Source organism: Dendrobium catenatum, unplaced genomic scaffold (genome assembly GCF_001605985.2).
Source record: "Dendrobium catenatum unplaced genomic scaffold, ASM160598v2 fragScaff_scaffold_1676, whole genome shotgun sequence".
In the NCBI taxonomy this organism is placed as follows: domain Eukaryota; kingdom Viridiplantae; phylum Streptophyta; class Magnoliopsida; order Asparagales; family Orchidaceae; genus Dendrobium; species Dendrobium catenatum.
Window position 1 is genome coordinate 317,739 of NW_021320138.1, and position 13,283 is coordinate 331,021.

At 35.0% G+C, this 13,283-nt stretch overlaps 1 protein-coding gene across 8 annotated transcripts in view; it reads right to left on the reverse strand.

Moving 5' to 3' along the window:
- The window catches only part of LOC110110005, a 57,737-nt gene that overhangs the window by 20,738 nt on the left and 23,716 nt on the right, over positions 1-13,283 (reverse strand). For all 8 annotated transcript variants that reach the window (XR_003703284.1, XM_020841273.2, XM_020841279.2 and 5 more), the window contains 3 exons: positions 8,699-8,862; positions 4,144-4,230; positions 3,155-3,480 (listed from right to left, as the gene is read on the reverse strand). Coding sequence is in view for 7 of the 8 variants with exons in the window: in XM_020841273.2 (XP_020696932.1) it covers positions 3,155-3,480; positions 4,144-4,230; positions 8,699-8,862 (577 nt within the window). In the remaining variant the exon portion in view is untranslated. The remainder of the gene's footprint in view (positions 1-3,154; positions 3,481-4,143; positions 4,231-8,698; positions 8,863-13,283) is intronic.

A 13,283-nucleotide genomic window follows, 5' to 3' on the forward strand; every position in this document is an offset into this window, starting at 1 on the left:
TCAATTATTAGAGATGAACTAAGATTTGTTGATAACTTTTGAGTCCCATCGTTGAGAATAAAATGAAGATGTTATGCCGACATGTATTTGAGCCACAAGATTAGATAGCAATAAAAATAATGATTTGAACATAGAATGCAACATCAAACTTGCATCTAAGTTAGAATCAAGAAATATAACACTTTAACTAATGTATCACACGTCACAAATATATTGAAGGTAACGAATGCTTGCATGTGTGTAGCAACTGGAGTGAAAAAGTAAAAAAATTCCCTTGATTATTCATATATAATCAATTTAATCCCAAAATACTATATCTCTCCAATTTAGTCTCTTGACAAAATAAACTTTATCCCAAATTATCCCATGGGGACTAAATTTTGATCAATTTTGTATAGTCTGAACTGAATTGGGTTTAAATTTTAAACCCAATTTAAACCCAATTTCCATCAAGTTTTACCTGAGGGCCAATTGTGATCAATTTTATATAGATGGGGGACTAAATTGGAGAAATGTGATGCTTTAGGAATAGTCAAAGGACTATTTTAAGCTTTTTTCAGCAATTGAATGTGTAGTATTGTGCTTAGCAACATGTCATCCAATGCTAAGAAAAGTCATTAGTTTAATAGCAAGAGAAATAAATTTATATAAGTCGCTATCATCATTCACGAAATCCTCTATGTACAACACATAAATAATAAAATTTTACAAAATTCTCACCTTTAAATTGACTTAAATGAACATTTCCTAAAATGCACAAGTGCATCATGCAATTGAACATGCTTTGAAAATGTGCCAATATGTCAGGGCATTTCTGTAAAAATCCACATGTTCATAAATATCACATTATAACTTTTAATCATGTTAATGCATAAATGCATATGCCAATTGTATCAAAAAATGTAAAACATATTAACACCCCTTGAATTTCAATTAAAATGCATGTAGTGTTGACCTGATCTTATGGATTCTCAATTTATCTACAAGTTTTAGTAAGTCAATACCACTTGGGTCATCTTGTCCAAATCACGAAATGATAAGACCTGTCCTTATAGGTCATTCTATGTTCAAAATAATAAGACAAATACATCGACCCACCTTAAACCTAAGGTTGCAAGTATCAGTTTATTAGGCTACTGTAACAAGCATAGTAAGTCAGAATGTTCCTATAATAATTTAGAATAATAAATCAAGATAAAGTCTCTACTCGGACCATCCAATAGACAAGCCCATCCCAATTGAAGAGTCAGCACAAAGCTAGCAAGCTCATCAAATTAAACCAATGAGTCACCAACCAATAGGATAAGGTCATAAAATCATGAACAAGCTTTATTAAGCCTTGCAATTGTAAGTCCCGTTAAGGACCTTCAAATGGATGTAAGTACTACTCCAATTAATTTGAGCATTCCAATCAATTTAAACCTAATCCTAATTAAAGGGCCAGCATAAAGCTATCAAGCTCATCAAATTAAACCAAACGAACCACATCACCTATGATGTAAGCCCGTAAGACCTATTATTGGGTTATGCTAGCCCTTGGGGTTGTAATTCCTACTTATAGTCTTCCAATGTATGTAAGGTCCATCCCAATTAACTTAGATCTTCAAATGATGTAAGTTCAACTCAATTAATATCCCACCAACAACAAGCCCATCAAATTAAACCACACGAACCTCCAAACAAACATGTTAAAGCCACAAAACCCATTAGGCTTTCTTTGTCCTCAAGGCTATAAGTTCCACTTATAAGCATCCCAATAGATGTAAGCCTCCATCACGACATAAACTCAGGTCAACTACCATGCTAACAACCCCATCAGTTACAATAAAATTAGTAAATTAAAAACACAAAGCCACCAATCAAATCTCATGTGTCTTAGACAGGCTTCTTTGAGTCAAGCTAAAGCTTGTGGATTATTGATGATCATGTCCAGTACATCTAAATCGCAAGCAGTGATTCTTTTTGCTTCTAAACTATATAGCAAAATTTCTATGAACAGGCCACTGCCCGTAAATAAGTAAACGTAAATCTTGAAAGCATGCCTTCAACATACATTCATGAAAACCTTCCTAAATTGGATTTCCAAATTAGGAAAGAATTCGAAATTTGAAATTTCGAATTTCAAATTTGAACTTTGTGTATGGAAGGGGGGTCGGGTGGATGACGGGGACGTCGCCGGCAAGATAGCCGGCCGGAGATGGAAGATGGGTGGCGGCGGGCTCCTCACAAGAGCGGCGGCAATAGAGGAAGAGGGATTTCTTGTGGAGGGGAGGGGAAAGGAGATGGATTGGAACACGAACGAAAAGGTAGGAAAATCCTAACCATGAATCGAGGACTCTTCCAACGATTGGTGGGCCTTGCGATTTGCTCCACTTGGAGCTCTCTCTCTCTCTCTCTTCTTCAAGCTCTCATGCAAGAAGACAAAGAAGAACACAGTAGATTTTCATTCCAAATAATCATTAACCATAATACAACATGAAATGACCTATATATAGGTACCAACACAAAAGAAAGTACAATGACTCTATTGCCCTCGGGGCTACACTCATGACTCAGCTCATACTAAGGGTACAATAGGAAATTCTGAGAAATAAAAGAAAATGCATAAAAGAAATACATGAATAACTAGAAATGTAAACTCTGAATCGTGGCCGTCGATCTGCGCTGTCTACGGCGATACACATGTCTGAACCTCTGGTCGATGTCCACATCAAAAACTTTTCGTCAGTGGTCATTAATATTAGTTAAATAAACTCAATCTATCATAGATTAGCCGTCAAGGATGCTCATTGAAGGGGTGACTTTACCAGGGTATAGTTTGAAATAATTGATGTTTTGTTTGGTAACGTCTCTCTTTTGGATTGTAAAACTAGCATGTTACCATTTTGATTTTTTTAAAAGATGACTGTGTAATGTCAGTCTCCATTCCTCAGGATCATGGGGCAAAACAGCTGCAAAGGATTTTTTCTCTCTTTAATAAGGAAACAAGGAATTAACTTTCGACGTTGTAGAACAGAACAGGAATAGCACAAAAATACCAAACTAAGCCTCAAAGTTTATTTTAAGAAAAAATAACATTTCCACATTTCAAATTTCAAAGAGCCAAGTTTTCTTCCATAAATTTGGTAGCAATACATTAGAAAAATGTACTAACCTTCTTTTGATGAAAACATGCAGAATAGCAACCATGTAGAACATTAACTGAGAACTGAAGATCAAAATGAACAAAGATCCATTTGCAATTAAATAGCAGACCATCGATATGCTGACATAGCTCACAACTGGAAGGTCATGTCCGGTATACAATGACATGACTAAAGAAGCAAAAATAGGTAACACGGCAAGTAGCAAGAAAGACCGTGGCATTCTCAAATTTAACTCCACAGCTTCCAAAATGGATGGAAACGACAAATCCAGTTCCCAGGCATGAGCTTGTCGCATTAGACCAAAAAGCACCCCAGTTACCATGAAACCCATAATCTGCGGCATTACCATAGTATCATGGATCAGATTTAAAATATTTAGCTATGAAATAATACAACAAAAGTCAACTTCTCCAATTTTAATTAACGTATATAGCAATCGTAGAAATAAAAGCAGATCAAATCTTTACTTTTTTAAGGATCAAATTCCACAGTTGTGCCTGGAATGATAGCATTTAGCACATGAACAAGTAGAAATCGTAGCAATTGGTAGTCCCCGTTAGGTTAATTCATGACAAACATTCACAAAGATCAGGCTCGACCCAACCAAACCAATTTCCTTTTACCAACAGAACTCAATTATGCATTCAGCAAATTGGCCTTGTCCAGCCTAATATTATAATTTAACTGAAATAAATTCACTAGGCGTGCTATTTATTGAGACAAAATAGAGCTTAATTGAAAAAAAAAATTCATTAAAACCAGCACTGTAGAGAGGGAGGGAGAGAGTCGGTATAGAGAGAGAGAGAGAGCAAGAGAAAAACAAAGAGAAGCATTTTGATGGCCATTAAAAACTACGCAACACCTAAAAAAATCGACAATAGTAAAGATAAGCATAAAGAATCATAATCCTGAATCTATTTGGCTAAAGCTTCCACAGTTAAAAAATCACAAATATATAGGTAAAACAGTAACGAAAATTCAAACACCAGAAAGATACTTGCGAAGAATAAAGAAGACAGAATCTGCTTGCGGCAGCTGCCAGAGAAACACCAACACTGATTTTATAAGAACAATGAGGATCCACCTATAAAATTAACAAAAATAATGTTAGAATTTATCGCTTCAAATTGAAAGCATATGCTGGAAGAATTGACAAACATTCAGATAACAAAAATCAAAATAAGATGGAAACTAGCTCAATCAGCATAGCAAATGGTGTGAAGATATATGAAAGACTAGACACAGTGTATATGTTAGAAATAAGGAAGTGAAAAATGCTGAGGTACTAGCATGTAAAAAAAATTGGAAAAAAAAAAACTTTGGTCTGCTAGGGTTTCGCCACTTCTCGTAACTCCACCCTACGCCCTAGACCAAAGGTCACCCCTCTCAATGAAATCTCTTTCTCCACCCCCCTGGGCTAGCCCCTTCAACAAGGTTCTCCCTGACATGACTTCTTGGAGTACCTCCTAACCTCCGGGCTAACCAATATTGTGAAGCCTTCACCCTCACTTGCCTCTTCCTCTTCTTGTAGACAGCCCCCTCTAACACCAATTTCTTTTTCCCCATAAAACTGGAAGGTCCGCTCACTTCCCAAAACTCCACATCCAAAGATTTCCCCCTTAGCTATGTTCAAAGCCAAGATGTTGTTGCCACCTTTTTGATGGAGGAATATGGTGACGGTTCGAAAAAATGGGAGCTTTCTCTGGTCGGATATTCACTAAATAAGTGTCCTTTTTATAGAGCTCTACTTCACTCTATCAAAATAATTTAGGCATTGAATGGTAACATACAATTATTATTATTAAAAAATGGAATTTTTTCACTTTAAGTTCCTTATCGAGAAGACATGGATCTGGCCTGCATGAGGATCTAAGTTCTTTTTTGGTAAGCCTTCTATTATGAAAAAAATGTTCACCAAAGTTCAGACCTATCCAAAAAGATCTATTCTATTCCCTATGAATTAACATCCAGGATCTCCCTCTTTGTTGTTGGAAATTATCTAGATACTCTAAAATGTCGAGTAAAATTGGTATTTTGCTGATATTACCGCCTTAATACTAAAAAAATTGCATCTCACATTTATCAAAGTATGCATCCAGGTTACCAATGGTTCAATTTTGCCAGATAAAATTAGCATCATCCTCAATGGGAAAGAATAATTCCTCACAAGTTCTTAATGCTAAAAGTCAATATCATGCCCACGCTGTGGTTCTTTCACCCATGCTCTAGACTTAAGTCCTTCTAATCCCTCCCATGTCGTAACTCCAACCTTCCTCCTCGCGACTGGTATAAGCTACTATGCTAAATGTCATCCCAACACTGCCCTCTTGCCTTAAAACACACGTCAAACCTTCTCCTTCGCAAGTTCCCTATTACCCTTGACCCCCACAAGACCCGAATGTTGAACCTTCTCCTATATCTAACCAGCTGAAATATATTCCTGCTGCCATCCTCAATTTTAACTCTCCAGATATCTCCTCTAAAAGTCTCAATTAAACCTCTTCTGGATCCACCACCTCTCTCTGTCTACCTCGGTACCTCCTAGCACCTTCTCCTCTCAGACCCCAAGCCCCTCCAAAAAAGCAAAAACCTCTGTTTTATCCTTCCATAGTAATGTGGAATATTCGTGGTTTTCATGGCATAAAGAGAGTTTTTCATTATAAAAACCTTCTCTTCCTTGAATATAGATCTTTTTTGTGTTCTTGAAGTAAGGGTCAACACATCCCTTCTCTCTAAACCATTTTTCATCTCTTTCCATCATTTTTTCTCTTCCAAAGAAGAGTGTAACAACTTCTCCATATATGATTCTGATAGAATCTGGATTAAATGGAACAGTTTGAGGCTCTTCTTTTAGCCAGAGGCTATGATAAATAGGTCATCCATGGCATTGTGCTCTGTGGGCTCAACACTCAGTTCTGACTATCAATCATCTATGCTACTAATTCCCAACATGAAAGAGTGGAGCTCTGGTCCTTAATGAAATTTTCCACTTACTTTGATAGGTCTTGGCTTGTTGTTGGTTATTTTAATTGTTGCATATTTTAGAAAAAAGTTGGTGGCAACCCTGCTCTTCTAATAACCTTTTTTTATTGTTTTTTTTTTCCTCTAACAAACTTAAAAACTTTAATGAATGCTTAATTTAGGATGGCCTCATGGATTTGACCTTCTCTGGATTATATTTCACTTGTCCGAATTTGAGAATTAATTCCCCAGTTTAATCAAGAAGGCTTTGCTAGACATATTTTCTTTCCACCTATGATGTGGCTTAAGATGATAATGCCTCATATCACCATTGAAGCCCAAGATGGTTTTATCCATATAATAGAAACACATCCAATAATGCTATCTTTGTTAATGAATTTTGGGTGATTCATTTTCTACCTCCTCTCCTAATTACTTTCATGTAAATTTGACTATTAAGAAATCCTTTAACTCTAGCAAAAAAGATCTTTGCTTCTATGACCTTAAGTTAACTTATTGGCTACACTCTCTCTACTCCGCGCTTCACTTGACTAGGATTAATAGCCTTGACTTTTAGGCCCCATGTAAGAATCGGCCTCCATCCTATATAATAACCCGCACGAGCAGGTGACAAATAATCGAACTAGGGCGAACCGAATGCGGGGCGGACCGAGACTGGAGGGTTCAGATGGTGTTTTTGAGCAAAGGATTGCATACGAAGGTGAAAACAAACGACTCCTCATGCGAGATATGTTCATTTCACTCGCTCCTATGGAATCAAACAAATGTGAAAGCAGGAGCCAAGAGAAAATCGGGAAGGAGAAAGAAGAAGGAAGGTTAGTATTCTTTTTTTTTCTTTTTGTACAAATCTTTCCGTGATGTTTTATCTAAGCCGCGAAAAATGCTTAATTAAAGCCAAAGGAAGAAATTTGAAAAAGGAAGGTGAAGAATTTGGGTGTTTAAGCACTTAAATTATCGATGTTTTTGTTATTCTTATATTGTCATTTTTTCGCTGAAGAAGTAAAATATTATTGCCAATAGGAAAAATCCAAGTGAAGCAAGCCTAAATTCGACAGTGAAGGAAGAAAAAGTTTATTTGGAAGGAAAGATTTTTGTGGGGTAATTTTAAATTATAAAGATAGATATTGTAATAAACTGTGGAGGAAATTTTATGTTTGCTTTTGATGATATTTGAGGCATCTAAATTAGATTTTAGTATTAATTAAGATATTATGTTGTATTGTTAATGGTGGAAGATTTCTATACTAAAACGAGTATTGGAAGTCTATATTGGGCTTGAGATTGGAAGGAAATTGAAACACGATAACCAAGTGGGCAATTACTGCTATTTTATAGCCATTATATAATTCTATTTTTGTTGCATATAGTTTCATGGCTATTTATTTAATTAAAAATATTTGAAGGTTATTATGTTCATAATGATGAAAGCTACTAGCCATTAAAGTAATAATGTAAAATATAATGTAAAATGCATATATATATATATATATATATATGAAATGTAAATATGTTGATTTAAATTAAATGTAAAAGAAAAGAAAGTAAATTTAAAAATGTATATATTCTTTCAAAGTCATATAAAGACAAATGAAACGAATAACGAATCTACCCCATGTAAATGAAAAGTTAAATTGAAAAAGGAAAATGTGCATGCATATAAGAGTTCACCCCTTATGATACTAGCTGGGAATGCAAATGCATATTAAATTGAAAAGTAAATGGAAATGGTTGTGTCATCTTTGGTGCAAATCATTAATTTTTTTATCCCATATATGTGCGTGTCAAGGTGTATTCCTCAATGTCCCTCATATGTTGGGCTCGGATCCAAAGAAAAGTTTACTCTTAAAAGGAACCCATATTTTGGGATCTTCCACACATGTGTCGGGGTGCATTGAGGAATGTCAAAGCTAAGTCTGAGTCTAACATGTGTTCTAAACAGACTTGGAGGGCATTTAGAAGTGTTCGTACTTCATAGGTTAGCTTTTTTTTTTGTTGGCTCTAACCTAAGACATCAATGCTATTTCCTTTTTTTTTCATGCCAACCCTACTTTTTGGGGGTATAATGATTGGATCACCAAGTTTTCTTTGGTCGAGACAGCACCAGTGAGCTTCAATTGTCACTTCTGATCTCGAAAAGGTGCAACCGATCAGATTTTATCTTGGGACTCCTTGAGGACCATGACTACTCATATCTTGATATTTGGCATTATTTGGCCCAGCGGGTCATAACGCCTACTCCCTTTTTCCCGTTTTGGTTCTTTTCTTTCATAGTTATTCTTATAAGTTTTGGTTATTTTAAGCTATGCAGTTCCTTTGGAACCCAATTTTTGTGATTAATATATTTAGCAACTTCTCTCAATTTCATAAAAATGTTCAGGTACAGTGAGCGGGTGTGTAATATTAAAGAACTTGATAGGACACCCAATGAGAAATCAAATTCAATTAATAGTGGAACAAGAGAGCAGATCTAATACAGATAAGAGCTGAGTTGAATGTTACAAATCAAAGGTAATAAGACTTTACAAGCAAGCTCATCAATTTTTTTCTCAGAAAGATAATTGATTCCTTACCAACAGAAATACAATAGTTCTATCAGAACCTTGACCGGAATCCCACATTGCAGGTGAAGAATCAACAATTATAGTCTCAGAGTTGATGTTAGGAATAACATGTAGGCCAGAAACGGAATCCCATGCAAGACCTACAGTCGGGAAACAACGTAACCTGCACAAGCCTGTTGCAATATAAAATTACATCAAAAATACCAAGCACAAATTTTCCACACAAAATGTCTATAATGACAGAAATGGAAGAATAAGATGATCCACTTGAAATGAACAAAATAAAAGCATCCAAAATTAGGTCAATTTTTTTCAGATGTGATAATAATCTACCATTTTAGTCCGTACACATCAGAATTTCTCTAACCTTCCAAAATTGGAAAACTTGTGAAAAATTTTTAGGTTACTAACGGAAAGAAAAAAAAAAGAAACACATCATAGTTGCATGAGAGCAGTCAACTCAAACTTGCTTATCCAGTAGAAAACATTTTAACTACATTGCCTTGTGCCATAGTTTTTTGATTTATTGAAGTAGCCTATCAATGATGCAATGCCTAAAAATAATCAACGCAGCCTCTTAAAAAAACATATAAAAAGAGTAATTTTGTTCTAAAAACATTAATATTTTACAAAAGGCTAATGAAGATGATAATAAAATATCAAACAATGATATACGTTAATATAATTTTCTAATGATGAACTTCGTAGTAAACTATCCTCAAAATTCTAAAGAGATGTAAATAAGTTTTGACAATAGCATTTATATGCAACATGAAAAAATCTTATTCACTGAACTGGTTGTGTAACGTCATAAACATTAACATCATCAATGTGGCATCCTTCTTATCCTCCAATTAAAGGGAAGAGTGCCAAAAAAGGACAAAAAAGTGGCATGCTATTTTTTTTTATGCTGGCGGTGGGCTACCATTGTTTTCCTACTAATAATCTGTTTAATGGATAGTAAGTTATGTTTATTTGAACAGAAAGATTTATAAATCAGATCTACAAGCTTACGGACCATCCAAAAATAATAAAGGTTTGCTACTTAAGAAGGTTGTATTCAAGAAGATCAAATAAATAGGTTTAGGCTGTGGAACAGTTAACATTGGAAAAATGCAGCATTTCTTTGCAATTAGAAGAGAAGACAAAAGCCTAACTGAAATGCATTCAGATTGGCAGTGACGGTTTTCTTGCCCAAAACTTGTTACTCAAATAGCACAGCAGCTTAATTGCACTTTTATAAAATATTCCTTTAAACCACCACACTATAACTCTCAAAAATATGCCCTCAACTGTATCCCCTTTCTTTTGTATAATAGGACCATGATACTTAAACCAATCAATCCTAGGTATCATTTGATGTTACAAGAATATTTTTTAATAATTATCAACTTCACCACTAAACATGCATATAATGTACTTAAATTCGGTTATCTTAAAAAACTTTCCACTATATTCCAACTTTTCGCTCTAGGAGGCTTCACATATCAATATTGCTTTAAAAAAAAAAGTAGCCAAGGAACCAACTATAAATATGTTTAGTAAACATTCTCGTAACAAACACAAAGAAAATATAAAAGTTAAAATCGATCATTGATGTAAGCCTTCTATAGCTAAAACCCATTTTATCACTCCAAATTACTTCGCAAGTCTAACTCCACCAAACATGCATTTAAGAATTTGAGCATGACTATCGTATATATTTTCTTGTTAATATTAATCAAGTCAATCTTGGGCACTGATTGATAGAAATTTTCAAGACCACGAAAACATATGAAGATCATTTTATTGTGCTTTATATGTGATCTTCATATGTTTTCACTAATTATTTTACTAAAAATCACCTTCATGAAAAATCTTCCTAGCATGAAACCAAATTGATTCTCTAATATCAAGGAGAATTTTATAAGACAACGTGCATAAACCATTCCTCATAACATTATAACATAACTCAAAAATTTTATAGTCTATATCATCACACTCCTGAAAAATCTACTTTGTTTTTAACATTGGTAAAAAAATGAAGCTCCTCTACCACTCAGCATTTCCTAACTTTAGGGGTTTACTAAAAAGATTTGTTTAATAAACTACTCCCTTGAATCTCATAACTCTTAATATGAACAGATATACCAACAATGCCTGAAACTTTACCTTAATTCCTCTTCCTGAATGCAAATTCAGTTACAATTTTTTTGTGAATTTATAATGCATTTCCCGATTCAGTTATGATGCATTCAGTTATTTTTGGTTTATTTATGTTTTATTGTATTTTTTATGCTATCAAGAATTTATGTACTTTTTATTTTGTTTAAACAATAGTATATTTTATTTTCAATTTTATTTTCTTTTCTTTTTTAGCTATCCAATGATGGGAAAGCATCCAATGATCATGGTAGGTAGTGCATATGACTTGGTAGATCTTTAGTTTGCTGGCTCGATTGGTCCCTGGCCGCTGGTGGTTCTCGGGTTAGCTGTTTTGGAGCATTCGGTTTTGAGCTTGTTCCCTAAGTTGCTTGAGCTGAAGTTTAGTAGCTCATTAATATCTTGGCCTTTTCTGTTCCCGTGGCGCCTGGCTGTTTTCCCGTGCATATGTTCCGTTCTCTGTGCTGGCTCCTCGGTTACCTTGATGGCTGGGTTTCCCGTCGTTGCTTGCTTGGTTTCCGGTGGCCTTCTCTTCTCTGTTTCCTATACCGAATGGGGGCTGATGTGTTGTGACTGTTGGCCTTTCATTTCCCTAAATCTAATTGGTTTGGTTGGAGGTGTTATGACTGTTTGGTTCCTCTCTTTTGCCTATAAAATGAAGATGTTTTGGCATGGAATAGGTTGTTGAAATTGTGAGTAAAAACTCTACAAAAACCTGAGGGTTTCTTATTGGAAAAGCTTGAGAGCTTGTTTCATCCCCTTCTTCTCTACGCAAGTTCCACTCCACTTGTATCATTCTTCTTGAGCTTTGGAAGTGTATGTTGACTGAAGTTTGGAGACATTTGCCGGAGGATTTTGGAAAGGACGTTGGACTATTTTGCAGTGGTTGACCCTTGGTTTGCAAGCCTAAGCACATTTTTTTTTAAATTCCTACTTTCGTTGCATGTGAGGAGACCGCTAGACGGTTTTACTGAGGATAGCGTTTTTATTTTCTTATTTTGTTTCCTTCGATTTGGCTTTTGTTTCTCTTAAGTTTGTTTGGATGTTTGCAAGCTTTATATGAATTGAGTTTGGTTTAAGTCTTGTCCTGGTGTTCTCCAATTTGTCTCTTTTCTAGTATTGCTTGCATCAGGTTCTCTTTGCTTTCATAAAGAAATTCACTCCCGAAAAGTCCCCTTAAATAATTTTCTAAATAGCATTTTAATGTATATCTAATGTTTCTTTTTAATTAAGATTTTATTATATTCACTCTTTATACATCTAGCTTGAATGTTTATTTGTGTACAAAACTTAAAATATATCAATGCTCAAAGGAAATTATCAAGCATAGCTGCAAAAGTTAAGGCATCTTCAGCAATAATGATGGGAATAAAAAGAAACACAAACAAGAAACTTTCAAAGACACATAACAAAGAAACAAACAAACTACTTTCAACTTCAAATAAAAAAAAAATCTTACAACTTGTAATAGAACTCTAGACACAACACAACTTATAAAAGTTTGAGAAGAAGGATACTTGTGGAGTGGAAACCGTGGAGAGAAGAAAGAGGTTAGAAGTCCAAGACGAAGTTTAAGAGAGAGGGAGGTAGAAGACAATAGCTCGCAAGCTATTACAAAACCCTCAAGTTTTCTTTCCAAAAATTATTACATTTCAATTCTCTAAACTGCAGCAAAGTAGTCCATATAAATAGGAAAAGGAACTCAAAAGACACCCAAAACAGCAGCCCAAAACAGCCAACTAGACCAGAGGAAAACTCAAGAGAAAAGGCACGGCAGCACCACAAACCGAACAGGCAAGATCGAAACAACCAAGAGCCAAACAAACACCAAGAAAAAGGCTTGGCCAGCCCAAAATCCCACGCATCCAGCAGCTAAAACAGCCACCAAGGAGGCATGGCAGCCCCAAAAAAATCCCAAGGCTGAGAACTCCAAACACAAAACAGCAAAGGGATAATGGGCCAAGCCCAATAGGTGACAAAACAGCCCATCAATAAATGCCCATTTGAAAAATTTTATTTTATTTTTTTGCCTGCATCAAATAAGTAGGCATTTTAAATGTAGTTAACTAGGTAATTTAACTATAGTTCATCACAAGAAGAAGTTGCACTAAACCTGACCATCATAGGTCATATGAAAGGATAATGTTCAAGAAATACAACATGTACAATTCACCCAAACGCAAGAAAAGAACTGAAATGTGGTAGGTGGCTTGCCAAACTAAGGCTTTGCTTGGCATTGTCATCTTTTGTTGTGTTATGTTGCCAAGTAAAGCAGGTGAATCATCATCACCATCATCATTTGCCTTATCCCAACTATTTGAGGTTCGCATTGTTAATTCTCATTTTTCATAAATTCTTGTTGAATATTGTTTAGATATTAAACCTACTATTTGAAAATCATTTTAAACAATTATATTCATGTGATATTAGGCCTGCCCACTTTCCTATGAAT